This window comes from Mirounga leonina, unplaced genomic scaffold (assembly GCF_011800145.1).
Source record: "Mirounga leonina isolate KUSES-001 unplaced genomic scaffold, KU_Mleo_1.0 Mir_454, whole genome shotgun sequence".
Classification (NCBI taxonomy): Eukaryota; Metazoa; Chordata; class Mammalia; order Carnivora; family Phocidae; genus Mirounga; species Mirounga leonina.
The window spans coordinates 5406434-5427253 of NW_023270763.1; the positions used below are offsets into that span (position 1 = coordinate 5406434).

General features: G+C 43.8%; 1 protein-coding gene across 3 annotated transcripts in view; it reads right to left on the reverse strand.

The window, feature by feature from the left end:
• BAIAP2L1 (BAR/IMD domain containing adaptor protein 2 like 1) overlaps nucleotides 1-15196 on the reverse strand; it is a 99723-nt gene extending 84527 nt beyond the window's left edge. For 2 of the 3 annotated variants that reach the window (XM_034988370.1, XM_034988369.1), the window contains exon 1: nucleotides 14895-15196. In XM_034988370.1, the coding sequence (XP_034844261.1) occupies nucleotides 14895-14945 (51 nt within the window). In that variant the 5' untranslated portion in view covers nucleotides 14946-15196. Of the gene's footprint in view, nucleotides 1-14198; nucleotides 14379-14894 lie in introns of those variants that run through there. The other variant, XM_034988371.1, reaches the window with a different exon arrangement.
• Between the last annotated feature and the right edge of the window lie 5624 nt (nucleotides 15197-20820).

A 20820-nucleotide genomic window follows, 5' to 3' on the forward strand; every position in this document is an offset into this window, starting at 1 on the left:
ACTTAGATGGCCTACAAGTTTTGGCTAATACCAAGTATGTGGCAAGGGACTGTCCATGTCTCCTTGGACACACAGGTATGAAGAAATTACATAGACAAAGAACTGCTGAGGCATAGCATATGTGACAGATTTTTCAATTTTGTTAGATAACACCAAATAGGGGCACCTGGGCGGCTCAGTCAGTTAGGCATCTGCCTTCAGCTCAGGTCGGCTCAGGTCATGAGCCTTGAGTACCAGGATCGAACCCTGCATGGGGCTCCCTGCTCAGCAGGAAGTCTGCTTCTCCCTCTCCCTCTGCCCCCCTTCCCTGCTCCTGCACACTTGGCGCTCTTGCTCTCTCTCTCACTCTCTCTCTCAAATAAATAAAATCTTAAAAAAAAAAAGATACCACCAAATACTCTGGAGAAAGTGGCTGCAACAACGTGTGCTCCCACAATCACTATGTGAAAGTACTATTCTACCACACTCTCACCAACACTTGTCATCTTTTTTTCCTGTTTGATGAGTGAAAAACAGTACCTTTTGTACAAGACTTTCACTGCTTCCCCTTTCAGCATTAAAAAAAGTACACGTGACTGGAAATCTCTAAGTAGGAGAGGAGAAATGAAGAAAGGCAGTTCGCTCGTATAGTACAATGGTTTCACCCTCAGCTGTCTGTCACAGATTAAGGTTATCTGAGAGTATTATCCCTAACAGCAGGGAAGGGCACCAAAAGCCGGGATATTTCCCGTAACTGGGCAGGTCTGGGCCCTGGCCCCTCCCTCCCCCGCCCCCGTCCCTGTGCTTCGAGGCACCACGGCCTCTGGGCTGTTCTCGGAACAGGCCAAACCCACTCCCTCCACAGGGGTGTTGCACTTGCTCTCCTTCTGCCTGGAGACGCTCTTCCTGGATACCCATCTACCAGTCCTCAGCACCAAACCTCTGAGGCACTTTCCTCCATGTCTGGTGGCACTTCCAGCCTCCCCCCTTCTCTAGCTCTGTTCCTTGCTTCTTTTACTTCAAAAGGCCGTTCACTACCTCACCGGATACAACCAGTTTACGGTTTCCTCAGTAGGAACTGCATATAAAATAAGGCCAAGGATGGCCTATAGCATCAAGGTCAGTGCCCGGACCATTTAATGCCCAAAATGTACTCAGCAGCAGCAGTTTTGATGACTGTTGTTGTTATATAAGAGATGTATGTGCTCATGGATGAATCAGCTGCACGATGTGCCCTCAGTTCATCTGAACATACTGCAACAGACACACTGACCCAGTGGGCCAATTAGCTATGAAAATCAGGCATGAGGTAATACACTGCTTGCAACTTCATTAGTTCAAAGAAACAGCTCCAACGGAGGGTCACAAAAGCTGTAAGGCTCTGCCCTATAACTACTAAGTCATAATAAGCTTACAAAATCTGAAAATGCCAGGGTTTTCCTTGTGAATTTTGCCTTCCCAATCCTATGTTTCTCCAAGTTGATTTTTAAATTACTTTTTAAGTATCAGACAGTAATGTGGCCCTTAAAAAAGTACCTTGTTAGGGGCGCCTGGGTGGCTCAGTCAGTTAAGCAACTTGCTCCTGGTTTTGGCTCAGGTCATAGTCTCAGGGTCCTGGGATCGGGCCCCATGTCAGGCTTGGTGCTCAGCACACAGTCTGCTTGTCCCTCTCCCTATGCTCCTCCCCACCCCCCAAAATAAATAAAATCTTAAAAAAAAAATGCCGTTAGAAACACCCCAAATGTCCACCAACTGGTGAACAGATGAACATGGTACACCCATAAATGATTATTCAGCCATAAAAAGGAATAAAGTACCAATACACACAACATGGATGATCATGCTAAGTGAAAGAAGTCAAGTCACAAAAGACCACATATTATATGATTCAGTTCATATGAAATATCTAGCAAGACAAATCTATAGAGACCAAAAATGTATTAGAGGTTGCCTGGGGCTTGGAATGAGAATGAGGAATGACAGCAATGGTCACAAAGAACCCTTCTGGCATGATGAAAATGTTATAAAATTGGATGGTGGTGATGGTTGCACAATTCTGTAAATTTACTAAAAAAAAAAAAAATCACTTAAAAGGAGTGAATTTTTTTATGAATTACACCTCAATCAAGTTGTGTTTTGTTTTGTTTTTTTTTTAAAGAAAAAGAACAGCAATAGCAAAAACCCTTGACTCTTCTTAACGTTCCAGGCTGCTAAGGGCTCAGGCTTTAAATCCTTAATGCTATGGAATGCCGCAAAGCTATGTGCCTTTGTTCATTCCTTGGTTGGTTCTAATTAGCCTGCCCACAGAGAGCCAGATGTATTGAGATGCAGGCCATCCACTATACTTTGTTAACACTGGTCCAGCACCATCCAGGAAAGTGCTGCTGGTCTGCAAGCATTTATGCCCATGTAGCTGTTAGCAGCAACTTCCCCTCCTAGAGGGGAAATCAATTAGATCCATTAGTAGAAAAAGATAACCCAGCTATTTTGAGACAAATCTCCTGCTGGATTAGCAGCTGTCTTTCCTGCTATGATTAGGGAAGGAGTATGGCAAATGTTTCTCCAGGCCAAAAAAAAAAAGTCCTTTCTGTGTCCTTCTGTAAGGGTAGTTTCATAGGAAATCTTTAGTGCACACAGAAAATTCACCATGAAAGTTTCTCACTATGACTTAAAAGTTGTTTTGCCTGCATTTTTCCTTTCCTTTCTTTTCTTCATCCGTATCCAAGCTTTGGTTTATAAGTAATTATTTCTGCAAAAGTGGTCCTTCAGAGTGCAAAGGGCATGCCAGAAATGAAGCCATGACACCCTCAGAGTGACATGGCTCCATCCCTTGCAACATGACCTGAGCATGAGAAGCTGCTGGGCCAGGGATCAGCAAAGCACAGGGCTACCTCTTTGGGCTTAGCTCCTCATGGAAGAATATTCTCCAAGTGTTCTGAAAGCACCTATTAGATTACGAGCTCCTTAAGAACCAACCAAGAGATGAGAACCAGTATGATCATCCAGAAAATTATGTATCTACCTCTTAAGATACACTACTAGAAGCAAGAACATCTCCATGACCTTTTATTTCATTGTTCAAAGAAACAGATTTCTTTGACAAACTCCACTTTCTCTATTCCCTACTCATTTAGGCAGCAAGAATTGCTCTGAAGCAAAAGCAAAGTTAAGCAAAACAAAAAGATCCCACGCTGGCAGAAAAAAGTAAGAAGTGTGTTCTTATTACTGTTCAATCTTTTGCATGAAATTATCAAGCCTACCAAGAAAATTAAGTCCCAGGGACACCTGGGTGGCTCAGTCAATTAAGCATCTGCCTTCAGCTCAGGTCATGATCCCAAGATCCTGGGATGGAGTCCCACGTTGGGCTCTTGCTCAGCGGGGAGCCTACTTCTCCCTCTGCCTGCTGCATCCCCTGCTTGTGCTCGCTCTCTCTCTGACAAATAAAATCTTAAATAAAAAAAGAAAATCAAGTCCCAGAGACATCCCACCCAGTAAATTAGTATAAGAATCTAGGTACTCAATTTTTTTTTTTTTTTTAATCGTGGAGGGAGAACCATGTTACAGGCAATGAGTCCATGACCATCCTTGATAAAGTAACTTGAAGAAAAAGTCATGGCCTGAATCCTGCTCAACACTACGAAGTTTCATTCTATTTTAAACACCAGACAAAAGTCTTACATTTGTCTGTAGAATTATTTGAAAACACTTTTCCTTATAATTTAAGTGCAGACAATTATACTGGGTCTAAGGTCCAACAGGTGCTATATATAACTCCACAGAGTTACAGATTTCTTGGGCAAAGAAAGCTTTCGGGGCTGAAAGGAGGCGTTCCTAGCCTTAGCAATTAACAAGCTATCAGACACTGTAACAATGTCTGGCCCACAATGGCCTCAATTGGACAAGGAATTTGGGGGCCCTGCCCCAGATCTGAAGCAACTTTTGGACCCTGCACTTCAGAGGGAGTAGTACCTAGGAGAACGAAGTAAAAACCATTTCTTGAAATTCCAGCTGTGATGAAATCCGTATCCATTTTTGCTTGGTTCACAGAGGTGCATGTTCCCATTTGGAAGAATGGAAACACAATCCTCCCTGTAGCTACAGTACCAAGAGGACTATTACATAACTCTCAATCAGAATCTGAAAATGGCCTCTTCCGGCATTTTCCTATGGGTGGAGGGCAGGAAGGGTACTGTGGCAAGTACAAGATAATGTGCACTTAGGTTTAGTTCCACTAACTCTGTAAAGTCCTTCTCACGTTTGGGCCTTTGAAACAAGTATACATGTACGTGTTCAATCTTTATTGTATCCCTACAGTGAACCCCGTGTTATGTGGGACGTACAAAACACAAAGATGAATGAGGAAAGCATTCTAGCCCTTGAAAATGCATAGTCTAATAGGGAGACAGGTATAAAAAAATACCAAGGCAATCCAGACTGACATGGTGAAAATAAGAAATGCACACATCTTTAATATTACTTGAATATCACTTAGAAATATATAACTTTATCACAGATAAATGGTATCTATTAAGGAAACAACAATTAAGTTACTGGGTTTAAAACAGCTATCAACAGATAAACACTTGGAAGGCTACAGAGCACACTGGACTATTTGGTTGAGTGTTCTTACCTACCTATTGTTTTTAAAAGGTGTGTCATGGACTAAAAAGCAAGCAATGAATTTACAGGAAAGAATGTCTCATGTGCTGGGTCGCATTTGTTTAGAAAGCCCTTAAGTACTTAACAGGTAACAGGAACTTTACTAGATCAAAGTAAACCGCTGATTTCATATAGCAAGTGACATTCTTTTTTTAGTTCACTAGTTCTTTCCAAATGCTATTCTTAATTCATATCTTGAATAATTCTAGTTGAACTTCCCTCACCCAGACCCTGTGAGATGGGTCATTCTGTTTTGCATTAGAACTGCAATCCTAGGGCACCTGGGTGGCTCAGTCAGTTAAGCATCCAGCATCCAACTCTTGATTTTGGCTCAGGTCATGATCTCAGGGTTGTGGGACAGAGCCCCGCGTTGGGCTCCAGGCTCAGTGCGGACTCTGCTTGGGATTCCTTTCCTCTGCCCCTCTCCCCACTCACGCTCTCTCTAAAATAAATCTTAAAAACAAAAACAAAAACTGCAGCCCTTGCAATCTGAGAAATATTGTTCAGAAACCTAAAATAATTTTAAAAACTTCAAGTTCATTACATGTAGTTCTCAGATACCAGTAAGGGGAATCAAAACTTCTAATTTTTTTTTGTTTCTCATCTAATTCTCTCTTACCCAACTTTCCAAAGACTCCTTACAACTTACCTTAAAAACTCTTATTGAACTTAGCCTGCACATACGTTTATTTTTTCCTTTCTTCCACCAGTGAGACAAAACAAAGTCCAAAGAACTCAATTGGTAAAGAAAGGACCCCTCTGGGAGAGAGTAGGGAAAGGAGCAAGGAAACATAATTAATGATACCGGGCAAGCCAAGGTAGAGGGGAAATGCTGGACAGACTATAACCTTGGCATTGTTGTCTTGTCATAAGCTATAAACTCTAGAAAAGCACAGACTTTTTTTTCCTCCAGTGTGGTTCCTAGTGGTGACCACAGTGCTTGGCACAACTGTGGTGCATAACAGGAAAACAGCTGAATGAACGTGGGTAGTAAGCTTGGCACATCTGTAACAGATGCTCAGAACATCGTAGCTATTATTACCAGTGCTAGCTCAGTCCCCCTGGCCACCAAGGTGAGGATTTTAGCTACAACGGTGCAATAAGCACAGATCTTCAATATCTATTCAACAAATTTCTCTGAGTTCTACTGTGCACCAGCTCAGTGAGGGATTAAAAAGAAAAAAATAAAACTAAAAACCCTCGAGAAGTGTATAGCTCATTGACAGAAAAATTTTTGCCAGTGATTTCAACACTGTTCTTTTATCAAATATTTACTCAGCTCTGCCTCTATGTCAGTCACTCTAGTAGAGTGGATACTGGGGATAGGCAGTAAACAAAACAGATGACAATCAATGCTCTTATGGTGGCTACACTCCAGTAAACACATACTACTGCTAACAACACACTGTTCTAAGAGCTTTCATGCATTACAACGTTCGAGCTTCACAATAACCAGGAGGTCGGTTACAGAGGAGAAAATTGAAGCGCAAGGTCGAATGGAGGAACAGGACATTAAGTACATACAAAAATCCGGGATAAGAAAGTAGACTGGTTAGCTGAATAAGCGATCTTCTCAGAGTGTGCAACTGGACTGTCCTACAAGAACAATTTTTGCATGTTTTAAAGTGTGTTTACACACTTGGAAATAGAGGCTACTCTCGTAGTTGATGTCCTGCACCTCAAGCTGCTCCGAGTGTAAGATGAAGCCCATGATAAAATATACCATTTGGTCAATTAAAACCATTAAAGTTTTATTTAAAAAAAATACACACACAGGGGTGCCTGGCTGGCTCCGTCGGTAGAGCATGTGACTCTTGATTTCAGAGTTGTGAGTTCGAGCCCCACGTTGGGCATAGAGCTTAATTTAAAATTTATACATACATATATATATACATATATATATTTTAAAGATTTTATTTATTTGACAGAGAGAGACACAGCGAGAGAGGGAACACAAGCAGTGGGAGCGGGAGAAGAAGAAGCAGGCTCCCCGCGGAGCAGGGAGCCCGATGTGGGGCTTGATCCCAGGACCCTGGGATCACGACCTGAGCTGAAGGCAGACGCCCAATGACTGAGCCACCCAGGCGCCCCAGAATTTATACATATATATTTAACAAAGTTTAAAATATATACATATTCAATTATAGCACTTAAGTAAAAGGAATTATCATTGTGATCTTCCTGATTTTCTTTTACCATTTGAGTTTCTGTGTCCAGAAAAGATTGATCCGTTAGCTTAGGTCTCAGGCATCTGTCCCTGATGAGAATATGAAGGTGGCCAGGGTTGTCTCCTGCATAGTCCCCACCCAGGCAGAGGCTCCCCTCCTCCTAACTCAGGAGGGGGCTGCTTCAGCATGAAGGCCCAAGAGAAGCACTTAGGGTGGCTGGTAGACAGGTCATCGGAGATCTGTTCTGACCCTCAACTCCAACCTTTTCCATGTTTCTTATTCTACACAATGTGTTCTAATCATCTGAACTTTTAGCCTTACTTCTGACAGGTTATTATCACCACTTTTGTACCTTTTCTTTCCCTTATTACTGCTCTTACACCTTTCAAGGACACAGCTGCACCTAAAAGGATCAGCTGCTTGCAACATCAGGAACAAGACTCTTAGGAGATAGCTGTAAAAACTGGAATTGGGGGTTTCTCAGTTTTGTTGCATTCTTTTCTGTTGCATTCATAGTCTCAGGTTAGTAAATGTTAAAAATGCATTTCCATAAGTAGTAATTAAAGAGAAAAACAGCGAGACTTTAAATTAGGCTTATCTTTGAAAGGTTAGTTTGCAAAACAGATGTAGAAAATGGCACATTTTAGCTTAGTTTTCAAAACTTTTTACCCATTAAAATGATATATCAATTTCCGCTTTTTGAAAGCTTAAAATTATAAAAAATTACTTTTATAATGTAATGTAAACACTCTAGAAGGTAGAGTAAAAGTGCTAAGTGAAAGTCTCCCTCCCCTGCTCTATAGTTTAACCACTGCTATACTTTGGTATTTTTAGTGAAGAAATTGCTATTGTTTAGGGACTTTTTAACCTCCAAAGCACCAAATAAAAAGTTTAAGCAACAAACTTGAGGGCATCTTTACACCAGGCTGCTCTCCTTAAAGCACAGGTAGCTCCAGAAGGCTGTGAGCCATCAGTTAGATCTCTGAGGGGTGCTCATTTGTTTCTGGATCAGGAACACCTTCTGGTAATATTTTTCATTTATTTTTGAATAAGAGAGGAACCAGCAACTTTTTATCTCATTTACGCAAGCCTCACCTGTATCCACAAGGACTTGAGGCAGCTGTTAAAACCAGAACACAGTCTCTAAAATAATGCTCAACCAGATAGACAGACTCAAGGTCTGGAAAACAGAAACAGAAGTTTAAAATCAAGGCTGAGGAAAATAAGAACAAAAGTACACAGGCCTGAAGAGCTACAGGGCTGTAATTATTCTGCACACATCTCTAAGTACAAAGGTTATGGGGGAAGTTATACCCAATAGCAGAAGACATGAAATCTCAGGAATTGTCCCAGTCAATGTCCATAAGCTACTATACATTATAGCTATACAGGTTTTACTAAAAAACAAAAAAAACCCTGTATAGGTTATAAAAAAGGAAGTGGCTTTAAATGACCTACTTAATTGGTTGGGGTTCAGGAAAGGTGCATTCTCACACAATCAGATTAAGCATAACTTGGGGCATGTTTTCCATAGGGCATTTTGCAACGGGCAGCAAATATGCTTTAAATTGTACCTACCCTTTGACCCACAACTCCCTTCTGGGCATTGAGCTTAAGGAAAACATCCCTATTTGTGCAAAGCTTTACCTACAATGATGTTTGCTACAGTGCTTTAATAGCGAAGTGCTGGCAACGATCTTGTGTCCAGTAAAAGGGGACCGGATCAATAAACTGTTGATAAAGAATGGAGTACTGGGCGCCTGAGTGGCTCAGTCGTTAAGCGTCTGCCTTCGGCTCAGGTCGTGATCCCAGGGTCCTGGGATCGAGTCCCACATCGGGCTCCTTGCTCGGCAGGAAGCCTGCTTCTCCCTCTCCCACTCCCCCTGCTTGTGTTCCTGCTCTCACTATCTCTCTCTCTGTCAAATAAATAAATAAAATCTTTAAAAAAAAAAAAATGCAAAGATATGCTTTAAAAAAAAAAAACGGAGTACTGTGGAGTCAGCAAGCTGATGAGGCACAGGATACTGACTGACACAGAGAGATGGACTAAAAACTATCAGGAAGTGTGACAGTAAGAGTTAATAGTGTTCTCTCTGGGTTGTCAGATCCAGGTGACTTTTACTTTCACTGTGAATATTCACAGAAATTCTGGAAATTTCCTAGTATCAGAAAAATAGTTTAAAAACAGTTTTAAAAATCTTCTGAGATTAAAACCAACACACACACATAAAAGAATAAAATATGAATGTGGTAAATGCTGAGAAGTAGGATCTGGGGGATTTGTTCTCAAGCATGTACAATCTAAGTGGGCGAAAAGACCCAAATTAAAACTGTCATTTCCTTCACAAAGTACTACTCTTGAAACCTCTTAATTTAACTGTAACTCACTGAAATTATTTTAAAAACTAGTCTATTGTGCCTATAACGTAAAGCAGGTACATTTTCAAGAAAAGTCATGGAAAAAGAAAGGGAAGTGAACAAGAAAATTCAATTCACCATAACATTGCACCCCCTCTCCCAGCATTCCGGTTTATTAAAACATGGCTCATCTATGCCCTCAAACCCCCTTATGCAATAAAACCTTCTGATGTGTTCAACTCTGACAGTTTTAGAGTCTACTGAACTTAAATTTATGTTTTACTCTACTGAATACGACAGCTGTCTGGCCTCTCTCATACCCGTGTTCCCTAGGTCCTAGGTTCTACTTTCTGACAGAAGTATCCCCTAGGGAGTCAGGCTTCTGCTGCGGTTGCAGACATCCAACCAGCAAACCTGGGGAAAACAGTTTTGTTTTGAATTTTAAAATTTTATTTGCATACACCCACCAGGGTGGCCAAAATTAAAAGGAAAGAAAATATCAACTGTTGCCAAGGATGAGCTACTGAACTCTGGTACCACCACTTTGGAAAACTGCTTGGCAGTTTCTGCCAAAGCTAAATACTCAAACACTTTATAACCCAACAATTCCACTGCCATGTACATACCAAGAGAAATGGGGGGCCTATGCCCATCAGACATGTACTAGAATGTTCATAGCAGCACTACTCACAAAATCCTGGGGTAGTCTGAAAACAATCTGAAAGTCCCTCAAGAGAATAGATAAATAGCGATGTATTTGCACAGTGCAATACTACATAGTAGTAAGAATGAGCTACAATTACTCTGACAGGGGAATATCTTACAAACACACTGGGTGAAAGATGGCAAATGAAATGGGCCAAACTAATCAGTGCTTAGAAGTTAAGGAGAGTAGTTATCTTGGAGGGAACACAGTGACTGGAAGGAGGCACAAAAGGGACTTCGGGGAGGCTGGTCATGGTCTGTATCTTGATCTGGGTGCTAGTTATATATACGTGTTCAGTTTGTTGATGATTTTGTGAGCTATATACACCTTTCAATACGTTTATCATGGTTCAATAAAAAGTTTAAGAAATAAATATATTTGCAAATGTCAACAGATAAGTTCCATAAATGTGTAACTTTTATAATAATTTTTACTTTTGAATTGCAGAATAAATAGCTGTGTGTGGAATGCTGATAAAAACAAAAATCCAATTTGTTGAAATTCCATGCACATTAGGTTTCCCCTGCAGGTCTGCCTGTGGCTCATTACAACAGAAGTGCCAGGCAAGAATTAATGCCCAAGACTGGAATAATGTCACAAATGTAAACTCAAAAGGAACCTGAGACTTGTGAATCGTGTCACCTGGCCAAGTGGTCCCAGCCTCCCAAGTTTCATAATAAAGGACACTGCTCTGTCTGCATAGCAATGTTATCATAATTCTAAGACCTCTTCCCAATCAGTAAAAAATGTTACGACAGAAAAAGACAACCACTGTTCGCCTTTGTATTTTCATTTTACCAGACAAAAAGCTACAATACTGGGCTGTTCAGTTTAATATTTGATACCTGGCAACCCTGGCACCTGATTCTTACTGTCCCTTTTTATAGTCATCATGGAGCCAAGAGCAAGTTGTCTGGGCTTCTGCAAATCCCATTTTATCTTCAGCATACCTGAAGAAAGAATTATGGGAACAGATGAAGATATCAAATAGTGTACATAGCTACAGCAATAAACACACAAGGCAACTGAAACCTTCACAAGCCTAGACCTGTCTATCACAGTCCACATTGGAAGCCATCTAGGTAGGGACTTTCACTTCCACATCCCCAATTAAACCCAAGTCCAGAAAATATAAAACCATTAAACAAAACCTAGTACACATGCCGAGATGCTTGTTTGACCCGATAAAAGGACAAAAGTACCTCATTTTTTTTTATTAAACAAATTTTTTTCTAAACAAAGATAAACAAAATGGCAGAAAATTCTGGTGATATCTTAGATCACCAAATTATGAAAAGGCATTTGATTTGTCCATTTGTTGACCGCTAGAAACTAAACTACTATACAAAAAGGAGAGGAATGGAGGCTGGCAGGGTAAATGGCAGGAGGACACAGCTCCCTCCTAGACTTTTGGGTGTAGTTTTCTCAACAGTAAACAAAATCCACATCCACCTGGAGGGCTGATGTATACTTAGAATGAAACAAATGCTCTATGAAAAGTGTTAAGGGAGGCAGGGGAGCCTAGCACAGGTATTCACTAAATAAATCAAATAAATGTTCATATAATCAACAAACTCGCACACCTACTACCGGCCAGTAACTGTTCAGAATATAACAAAGCCAAGCTCCTCTCCTTTGGGCGCTCACATTCTAGTTGGAGAGGGATGAGAGATAAACGAGTATGTTATACAGAATATCCTAAGGTACTAAGCACTATGTGGGAAAGGTAAAGTTAGTGGGATTGGGAGATGGATGGCAATTTGAAACAATTTTAAAGAGTTGTTTGAGCAGGTGACATTTAAACAAAGATTTACGTGCCCCTTTCCCCCTCCTTTTAAAGTGACATTTTCCCCCCTTCACTGCTGCTTGCTTAGCAAGAGTAATGTAGGTACAGGATGGATGACATCATACCCATCCCTCAACTTCCTAAGACTTTAGCAGTTCTAACTTCTAGGAAGGTTGTGGTTACTCTTAATTAAGGGTTTTTTTTGAACTTTACTTCTTCCTCGTACCACTAAAGCATGTACTCATCAGAACACCATGCAAAAATCACAAGCAAGCACTGAGGGCAAATTATGGGCATACTATGTAGAGACGGGGAGGGATCTTTGGCTGAACTCTAATTAGCAACAATAACATTACGTGACATTTTGGGGCTTATTACCATATCATTTGTTTGTGAAGCCATAAAACACACATCCCCCTGGGATTCAGCATGGGTCTCCAGTAATCATTTGTCTAAGTACACATTTTAGAGAGCTCAGCAAATGCGTAAATGCTGAAAGATATTTGATACTGCATTACAGAGAATTACACGAGTTTATAATCCCCCACTTTTTCCAGAGAATTTATTCTTTTATTTCAAAGTTGGAGAAATTTGAGTATTAAAAAAAAAATCTAAAATCCATACTAGCAAGTCATTAAATCTCATTTCCAGGTGCTTTTGTCAACGCACCTGGTTAGGTTATGTTTCTGTTAGTAAAACACTGTAGGTTGCTAGGTAACATAAAGGAAATATTTTTTTTTTTTTAAGATTTATTTATTTAATTATTTGACAGAGAGAGAGACACACAGCGAGAGAGGGAACACAAGCAGGGGGAGGGGGAGAGGGAGAAGCAGGCTCCCCGTGGAGCAGGGAGCCCGATGTGGGGCTCGATCCCAGGACCCTGGGATCATGACCTGAGCTGAAGGCAGACGCTTAACGACTGAGCCACCCAGGCGCCCCAGAAAATCTCTTTTTAAAAAAAATCCTAGATTCAGTCAGTTAAACGTCCAACTCTTGATTTATGCTTAGGTCATGATCTCAGGGTCATGAGATTGAGCCCCTTATCCTGGCTCTGTGCTGGGTGTGGAGTCTGCTTAAGATTCTCTCTCTCCCTCTTTTCCTCCAACCTCCTCCCTCCCTCTCTCAAAATAAAATTAAACAAATTAATAAAATAACTAGATTCATCACACTATGAGATTTTTACCATATTAAGCTTAAATTGTTTTCAGCTTTGGTTGTCAGGGGTGGGGGTGGGGAAGAACTCAATGAGGAGGTGGTGAAGGTTTTCAGGCTTTCAATCAGACCTGTGAATGTAAAATTTCACTATGCATTTCCATCACAGCCAAAGCATGAGCCAGCAGTATTCACTTCATAGACTATATATAAACTTGCTGTCTGGAGCTGTAAATTCTTTTACCACCATTCAACATAAAAAAACACAATCCCAAAACATTAATGAAAAAAATGGTGATTAAAGTCACAAGCAACATTTGTGAGCTTTTAATATGTTTTAAGACACCTGGGAATGGAAAGTAGTGACTAGTCTCTGATGTTCAGATTATAACTTTGCAAAGTATTAAAATACATGCAAAGATTTACATGGCCTAACGTCCATAAATATGTATAACCCAAACTGTGAAATCTACACTTTTTGCATCCTGCCCCAGTCCTTTGGGGCTGACACCTGTGGTGCTATAATTCACTTGAGTACAGCCCCTCCACTGAGTCATTGCTAAAAGTAAAAGGAAGAAGTGGGAGAAAAAGCAGACTGACTCCAGAGCATCTGACTGCTTGTCTCAAATTGATCTATCATCCCAGATTGGAAAGATACATGTGCCCGTCTTCTTGGAGGCAACTTAGGTGTTCACGTGTTTTTGTGCCCCACTAGATACTTAGACTGCCTGAAATCTGCAGTGATCTGCATTCCTCAATTGCATACAGTTTTTCCTTAACGGACAGTCATCAGAGCAGCTCCGATTCCCTAAGTGTTTTATTTACACACTGCCAACACCTCACACTGCCTGGACCACCATCTTCAGGATCATTTAAGTATTAACAATCTCAATACAAATGGAAAACTTTTTAACATTCAGATTTCTGGGATTTCTAAAAACTGCCCTCCATTAAGACAATACAGTTACTGAGACCAAAAATGCTGTGTCAACCGGGTCTACCATATCTATCCAAAAAGTGTAATTCACGTTACCTATTTGTGTATCCAGATGAAGGGAATCAATAGTTTGAACCCAAAGGATAGATTACAAACGTATTTTCATGCTCTTCTTTATTCTTATCCTACAACAGTCAATGAACCCCTCTGATTTCAGGGATTCACTCAGACCTTGCGCATCTAGAAACCCAATTTTAGGGTTAAAAAAAAAAAAAATCTATACAAGTGACCAAACTGTGGGCCTTAAAAACGGCTACAAATGAATTTGGAGAACTTGTGCTCAATGAGCCTAAGCCGAATTACAACAAAAGTTGTTTTGTAGTCTATTAATAGCAGATGATTAAGCACGTATCTAATTTCAACCGGAATTCATTTACAAGGACTCAAACTTACTGAACTGGCCCCTAATCCTCAATCTGTGTCTGCTACTGGAAAAGCGCTTTCGCAAGAAATGCGAGAGAGGTGACCGTCAACGCCTTCCCGGAGGTTAGGTCCTTCTTATCGGAACCTCGCCGCGCCCTCGGCGTGTCCCGGCGGGGGGCTCGGAGCGCGGCGCGCGGCAGGGTCCCCGAGGGCGGGAGCGGACGCCGGGAGCCCGCGGCGCCCCCCACAGGCGCACCTGGCGCGGCCCGCACCCCGCGCGGCGCTCGGCCCCGTCCCCGCGCGCAGCAACGAGGCGCTGCTCTCGCGTCCCGGGCAGCTCCGGCGCAGCGGCCACGCCGGCGCGACCCCGAGGAGCCGCCGGGCAGGAGGACGCGGCCCCCGGGGCCGGGACAGGCCCCGCCCCCGCCCCCGCCCCCGCCGCCCTCCCGGCACGCAGGGCTGCGAAATGCGGGGCTAGCGGGGTGTCCCCAGCGCCAGGAGGGGCGCGGGGAGGCTGTCCCCGCTTAAAGTCCCCTCCTCGCCCCGACCCTCCCCGGCGACGACCGCGAGCCGCCGCGGGGCCTCCCGCTTCCCCCCGCGCCGGACTCCGAGCCCCCGTCCTCCATGGGTCTCGGGCCCCGCCGCACTCCCGGCCGCGCCCCGCCCCCGGTCCCCGGGCCTCCCGCCCTCAAACCCCGAGTCCCGGGCCGTGCTGGGCTCGCCTACCCGGTAGGTGTTCTCCGTGAGCCGGTTCACCTCCTCCGGCCCCCGCGACATGGCTGCAGCCGCCCGGCGGGCGAACGCGGGAGGACGCGGCCGGGCCTCGTGGCCGCCCGACTGTGGGCGGCGGGAGCGCCGGCGTGCGGCTGAAAGGCCCTCGAGGGTCGGCTGCTCCCACAGCCGTCGGCCCCGAAGTGCCGGCGCGCTCCTCCGCCGCCAAAATGTCAAAACTTGCAGCGCCGCGCTGCCGCCGCCACCGCCCGCGAGGAACTGAGGAGACGCGGCCTGACGCGTCCGGGCGCGCGGGGCTGGCTGGGCGGGCGGGGCGGCCCCACCTGAGGCGCGCGGGGTGGGCGGGGCCGGGTGGGCGGGGCGGCCCCACCTGTGGCGGCCGGGTGGGCGGGGCCGAGAGGCGGGGGCGGACGGGGAGGAGGCGGGTCCCAGCCGGGGTGGGCGGGGCGGAGGCGAGCTGGGCCGAGTGGGCGGGGCGTCCCCACCTGCGGGCCCGAGGCGGGGCAGCCACCCCCTGCCCTTTGGCTGCCGTCAGAGAGCTCCCGGTGACGCTGCGACCCGGATCCCGCGAGGCGTCGATACCTCGCGATGCTGTTCTACTCGGACAGAGCCCGCACGGGGGGCGGTGAGGCCCCGAGACCCACGCTTTGCGCGGGCGCCCCTCCGTGCTGCTTTTGCGGACTGCGGGAAGAGAGGTCCGCGTCCCCCAGTTGAATCGATTTCCCTACTTGACTCCCGTCCTGTGCACCCCACTCGCTGACTCCAAAGATCTGAGGGATCCCAGGGCATGGACTCTCGAGGATGGAGGAAGGGGCTGCCACCTGTAGTTTTGGACCCTCCCAGGGTATTAGAAAGTTAATAAATGCCAAGACCTGGTTGCAGAAACGGCTGAACGTTTTTAAACTTTTCATTAAGAACGACCTTTAAGCCATACAGCAATACAGCTGTGCTATTCACGAGATCGTTACTAGATTTAGAAAACCATGGTGAGCCGAGGTGTTGCGGAGGTAACTCTTCCTTTCAGCTCTCAGTGTGAGCAGGTGCGTGGGTCCTGATGCTCCCTGTTCTGTCTCCACCCCAGCCCCAGTCCAGACCCCGAGGATCGGGAACAGGCTTCTCCCGGCAGGAACCACGACTTAGTATCTGAGACATCCTCCCAATAAGAAGGTCTTATTCTAGTTTTTAAAAAACTTCCATTTGGGTGCAGTTGCATCTTAGTACGAGCTGTTAGGATATGGGGCTTCTAAACCACTCTTGTGATAAAGTTCAATTGGAAATGTACACAAAGAAGGCACTGTGTGGCCCAGATGGGAACACCAAGAGAATGAGATGTGGCTGGACTTAGAACAGAAAAAACCACTTGGACTCTGGGACAATGTTACCGGGTTTTGCAAGTTATAAAACATCAGGCTTGGGGACCAAAAGATAATGTGTTCTTGGATGTTGGGGGAAATCGTACATCAGCCCTGGGTTTCAAGCAGTGGAAGCAGCTGCCTCCTTCCTTAACAGATTTCTAGCATTTGACTCCTAAGATTTGCCAAATGGGTTCCATTTGCTATATGGAGATGAACTCATGACCTTACAATTACCACCAATATGTATGAGGCTCTTCAATATGTCTGCTGGTTTTCATTTAAGCTTGAAAATCCCTGCCTTAACTTTGCAAGTCACCTTTTGTCTTAGCACTAACCTCTGTGCCTTCTGACGCATGGGGTCATTTCACTCTCTGCTGCAAGCCAGTCAACCGAGGAGCTGGAAAGAGAGCAGAGGCTTAACATTTAACACCCCACAGCTCAGCAGTGTAGTTCAGAGTCAGAAAAGACAGAGATTTACAAGCAATCATGAAACTAGCAAGTATCTCAGATGGCTTGATTTGAGTGCCAAGGTTGAAATTTGATCAAAGGACCAGGTTCATAACTGTATGCAAATCGACAAACAGATATTCAGTCATATTTAAACTCTCTTTTGTGGAAATAATTTCCTGGTTAGGATCATCCTGCTCCTTTAGAAGTCTTTGAGAATGGTCAGTTCTTGGGCCACACGGATATTAAGAGTAGTGCCGTTCGGCTCCCAGCTCAGTAGTTGTCATGTAGACGTCTGGTAAGTGTTTGTTGAACAAAAAGAAAAAGTGAGTATTGATTATCTGCTCTGTGCCAGGCACTCTGCTGGGGTGGGGGTGGGGCAGGGATCGGTGTAGGAGTGCAAAGTGAACTGGCCTTGACCCAAGCCTTTAATACATGTGCAAGAACTAGAATTCAAGGAGGAGCATAATGGAAGCTGTACACTTAAGGCAGAGTCAAACATACTGTAGGTGTAAAAAGGTGGGAGCGCCCCCCCCCCCCCCCCCCCCCCCACCCCCGGCTGGCTCAGTCAGTTAAGCATCCAGCTCTTGATTTCGGCTTGGGTCATGATCTTGGGATCGTGAAATTGAGCCTCGTGACAGGCTCTGCGCTCAGTGCAGAGTCTGCTCGGGATTCTCTCTCTCCCTCTCCCCCTGCTCATGCTCTATAAAGAAATCAATTGATCAATAAACAAACAAACAAACAAACAAACACAAAAAAATGTGGGAGACCTCTCAAGAGGCCATTTGTATTAGGCTCTTCAAGTACGCTTGTTGGTTTCATGCAAACTTGAAACTAAAGCTGAAGTTGCGCTAAGACTTGACGATGCTCAGGGCAAGGAAAGTGAAATTCGTAGAAAGGAATGAGGGGAGAAGCAGGAGAAGGGGAGGAGCAGTCACTTGGTGCAACAGTTTCCCCCAGGTGAGAAAGTGCTCCTGCAGGCCTCCCCCTACCCAGAACACAGCCCGAAGGAGAGCCGGCCCGGCCTCCCTGGAAATCAGCACCACACCTCCCCAGGGGCAGGCACCTGAGGTTTCCTCTTTTAACTCCTGCCCGAGTTGAAATAATCAAAATCCTGTTTATGTGAACAAGACTTGTAAGAAGCAATTGCAGATGACAACATCATTAAGACTTTGAAAGCCGCAGTCCGAACAGGCTCTTGTTTTGAGGTTTTACCTTCTGAAGTTACCGTGCTGCCAGATGAGGGGCTCTCAGCCTGGATGGGTGCTCTGGGATGTCCACGATAATTCCCTATGTTTGTGACAAAAGAGGTCTCCGTTGATATGATAGTAGTTTGGGGCAGATTCCCATATAAAATACCAAGCGGGAGGATGGGGCTTTAAGCCCCATCTGCAAAAGCAAACGTGGACTGAAGACTCATTAGCCATTCTGGAACTCTCTCCCGGTCCAAGCTGCATTAACTTCTCCAGCGCACCAAGTTCACTGCTGCTATAGAGTTTCTCACCAGCTGTTCCCTCAGCCTAGAATGTGCGCCCCCCCCACCCCCACAGCATTTTCCCATGATTTGGATTTCAGCCTAGACATAGCCTCAGAGAGGCCCTTCCTTCACCACTCGACCTGAAGATGCTATTTTAGGTCGTCTCTATCATGGCATGCAATTTTCATTCTCGTAGTGCTAATCGCTTGCTATGGTAGGCTGGAAAATGGACCCCCAAGGATTTCCAAGTCCAAGCACTGGAACTGTGAGTGTTAATTTATATGGCAAAGAGACTCTGCGAATGGGATCAAAAATTTTGAGAGGAGGGGATTATCTTGGACTATCTGAATGGATTGGATGTAATTAATCATAAAGGGCCGTATAAGAGGGACAGAGGAGAAGATGTGATGACAGAGCAGTGATGCACTTCGAAGGTGGTTAAAGAGGCCACAAGCCGAGGAATACAGGACCAGGCCACTAAGAGCTGGAAAGGCAAGTGCACAGAGCCTCCCGAAGGAACTAGCCCTGCAGACACCTTGATTTCAGCCCCATGAGATTCATTTCAGACTTCTGCCCCAGAACTATAAAAGAATAAATGCGTGTTGTTTTAAGCCACTAAATGTGTAGTGATTTGTTTCTGTAGCAATGGGAAACTAATACACTAGCTCATCTTTTCCTTGTTCATTTCTTTATTGATAGACTCTTTCTACCCCTTTCTCGCAATAGAATGCAAATGTCACCAGGGCAGGCGTGACTCCTATCTGGGGCACTGCAGGTGGCTCAGTGGCTCGCACCAGTAGTAGGTGCTCAAGAACTGTTAAGAAGATACATTTATGAGTTGTTCAAGATGCTCTTCATTTCACAAAAAAGGCAGCTACATCAAGGGTTTACTTTCCCAGCTTTCAAAAAACAATAAAATAGACTGCGGAACAGATGGTGGGTCTGAAGTCCTTGACAGGAATATACAGATATCAGTTTCAATTCAACACATATCAAAGGGTAACAAAACATAGGCATAAACAGATTTTGAAGAAAAGTCCTGAACTTTCTACAGTGTGCAGTGCATTACAGAGTTTGACACCCAGTCACTGTTACATGGATACCCTGAGCGCTCAAAAAAGGGTAAATACTCATCTATTTATAGACACTAAATTATGTCCATAAAGTATAGTGACTTATTAATATCTGGTATAAGTCCTCCTGAGAATTAAATGCAAAATGTATTAATATACTGTAAGTACTATAGGACCATGAAACATTCAATGGGTTCTGTAAGACACACGTGAAAACCAATTTTGTCATTTTAATGGTGTTTGAACTACTTCTGCTTTTCTTTTTTTTTTTTTTTAAGATTTTATTTATTTATTTGTGTGAGAGAGAATGAGAGAGAGCACATGAGAGGGGGGAGGGTCAGAGGGAGAAGCAGACTCCCTGCCGAGCAGGGAGCCCGATGCGGGACTCGATCCCGGGACTCCGGGATCATGACCTGAGCCGAAAGCAGTCGCTTAACCAACTGAGCCACCCAGGCGCCCTACTTCTGCTTTTCAACTTTGTTCAGTTTTTTTCAACTTTGTTCAACTTTGTTGAAGAAAGCTCAAATCTTAATCCATCTCCTCTGCCGTTCATGAATTACTAACAAGTACTGTGGAAATGTTATTTTGTTATTTTCTAGAATGGACATGTTATTCAGCAACACTTTATTAGTTGTTGTCTCTTGTGTCAAAGAACACTTAAGCTTGTAACAAAATCGGAACTGGAGATTTGAAAGGGCTCTCACTACAGACTGATAGTTTATCTGGGCACAGAAATCATATTTCTCTTTTACATTTTTCACATCTTTTTCTTTCTGTGATGCATTCTGGATAATTTCTTCAGAATTATCCTCTGAATCACTCTTTCTTTGGCCGTGTCAAATTCCGATGTAATTAATCTGTCCACTGAGCTTTAAATTTTAATATTTTTTATTTCTATAATTCTATTTGGTTCTTTTTCAACTATAACTGTTAAAAAAAACAGCTTTATTGAGATGTAATTCACATACCCTACGATGTACCTATTTAGAGTGTACAAATTAATGGTTTTTAGGTTATTCGTGAAGTTGTACAATCAATTTTAGAACATTTCATCACCCCAAACAGAAATCCCGTAACCATTAACAGTTACTCCCCATTTTCCTTCAACCCTCTCCCCGAGTGTTACACAACCACTAAATCTACTTTCTGTCTCTGTAGATTTGCCTACTCTGAACATTTCATACAAATGGAATCATAATATGTGGTCTTTTGTGATTGGTTTCTTTCATCTAGTATAGTGTTTTCAAGATTCATCCACGTTATAGTATGTATCAGTATTTAATTCCTTTTAATTGCTGAAAAATATTCCATTGTATACACTCTTGTTTATCCATTCATCCACTGATGGACATTTGGATTGTTTCTACTTTTTGGCTTTTGTGAATAATACTGCTGTGAACATTTGTGTATAAGTTTTCATGTTTTCTTAGGTACATATCTAAGAGTGGATTGTGCGGGGTCACTCTATGCTAGATGTTTTTGAGAACTGCCAAATGGTTTTTCAAAGTGGCTGCATCATTTTACATTTCCACCAGCAATGTATGAGGGTTCCGATTTTCCCACATCTT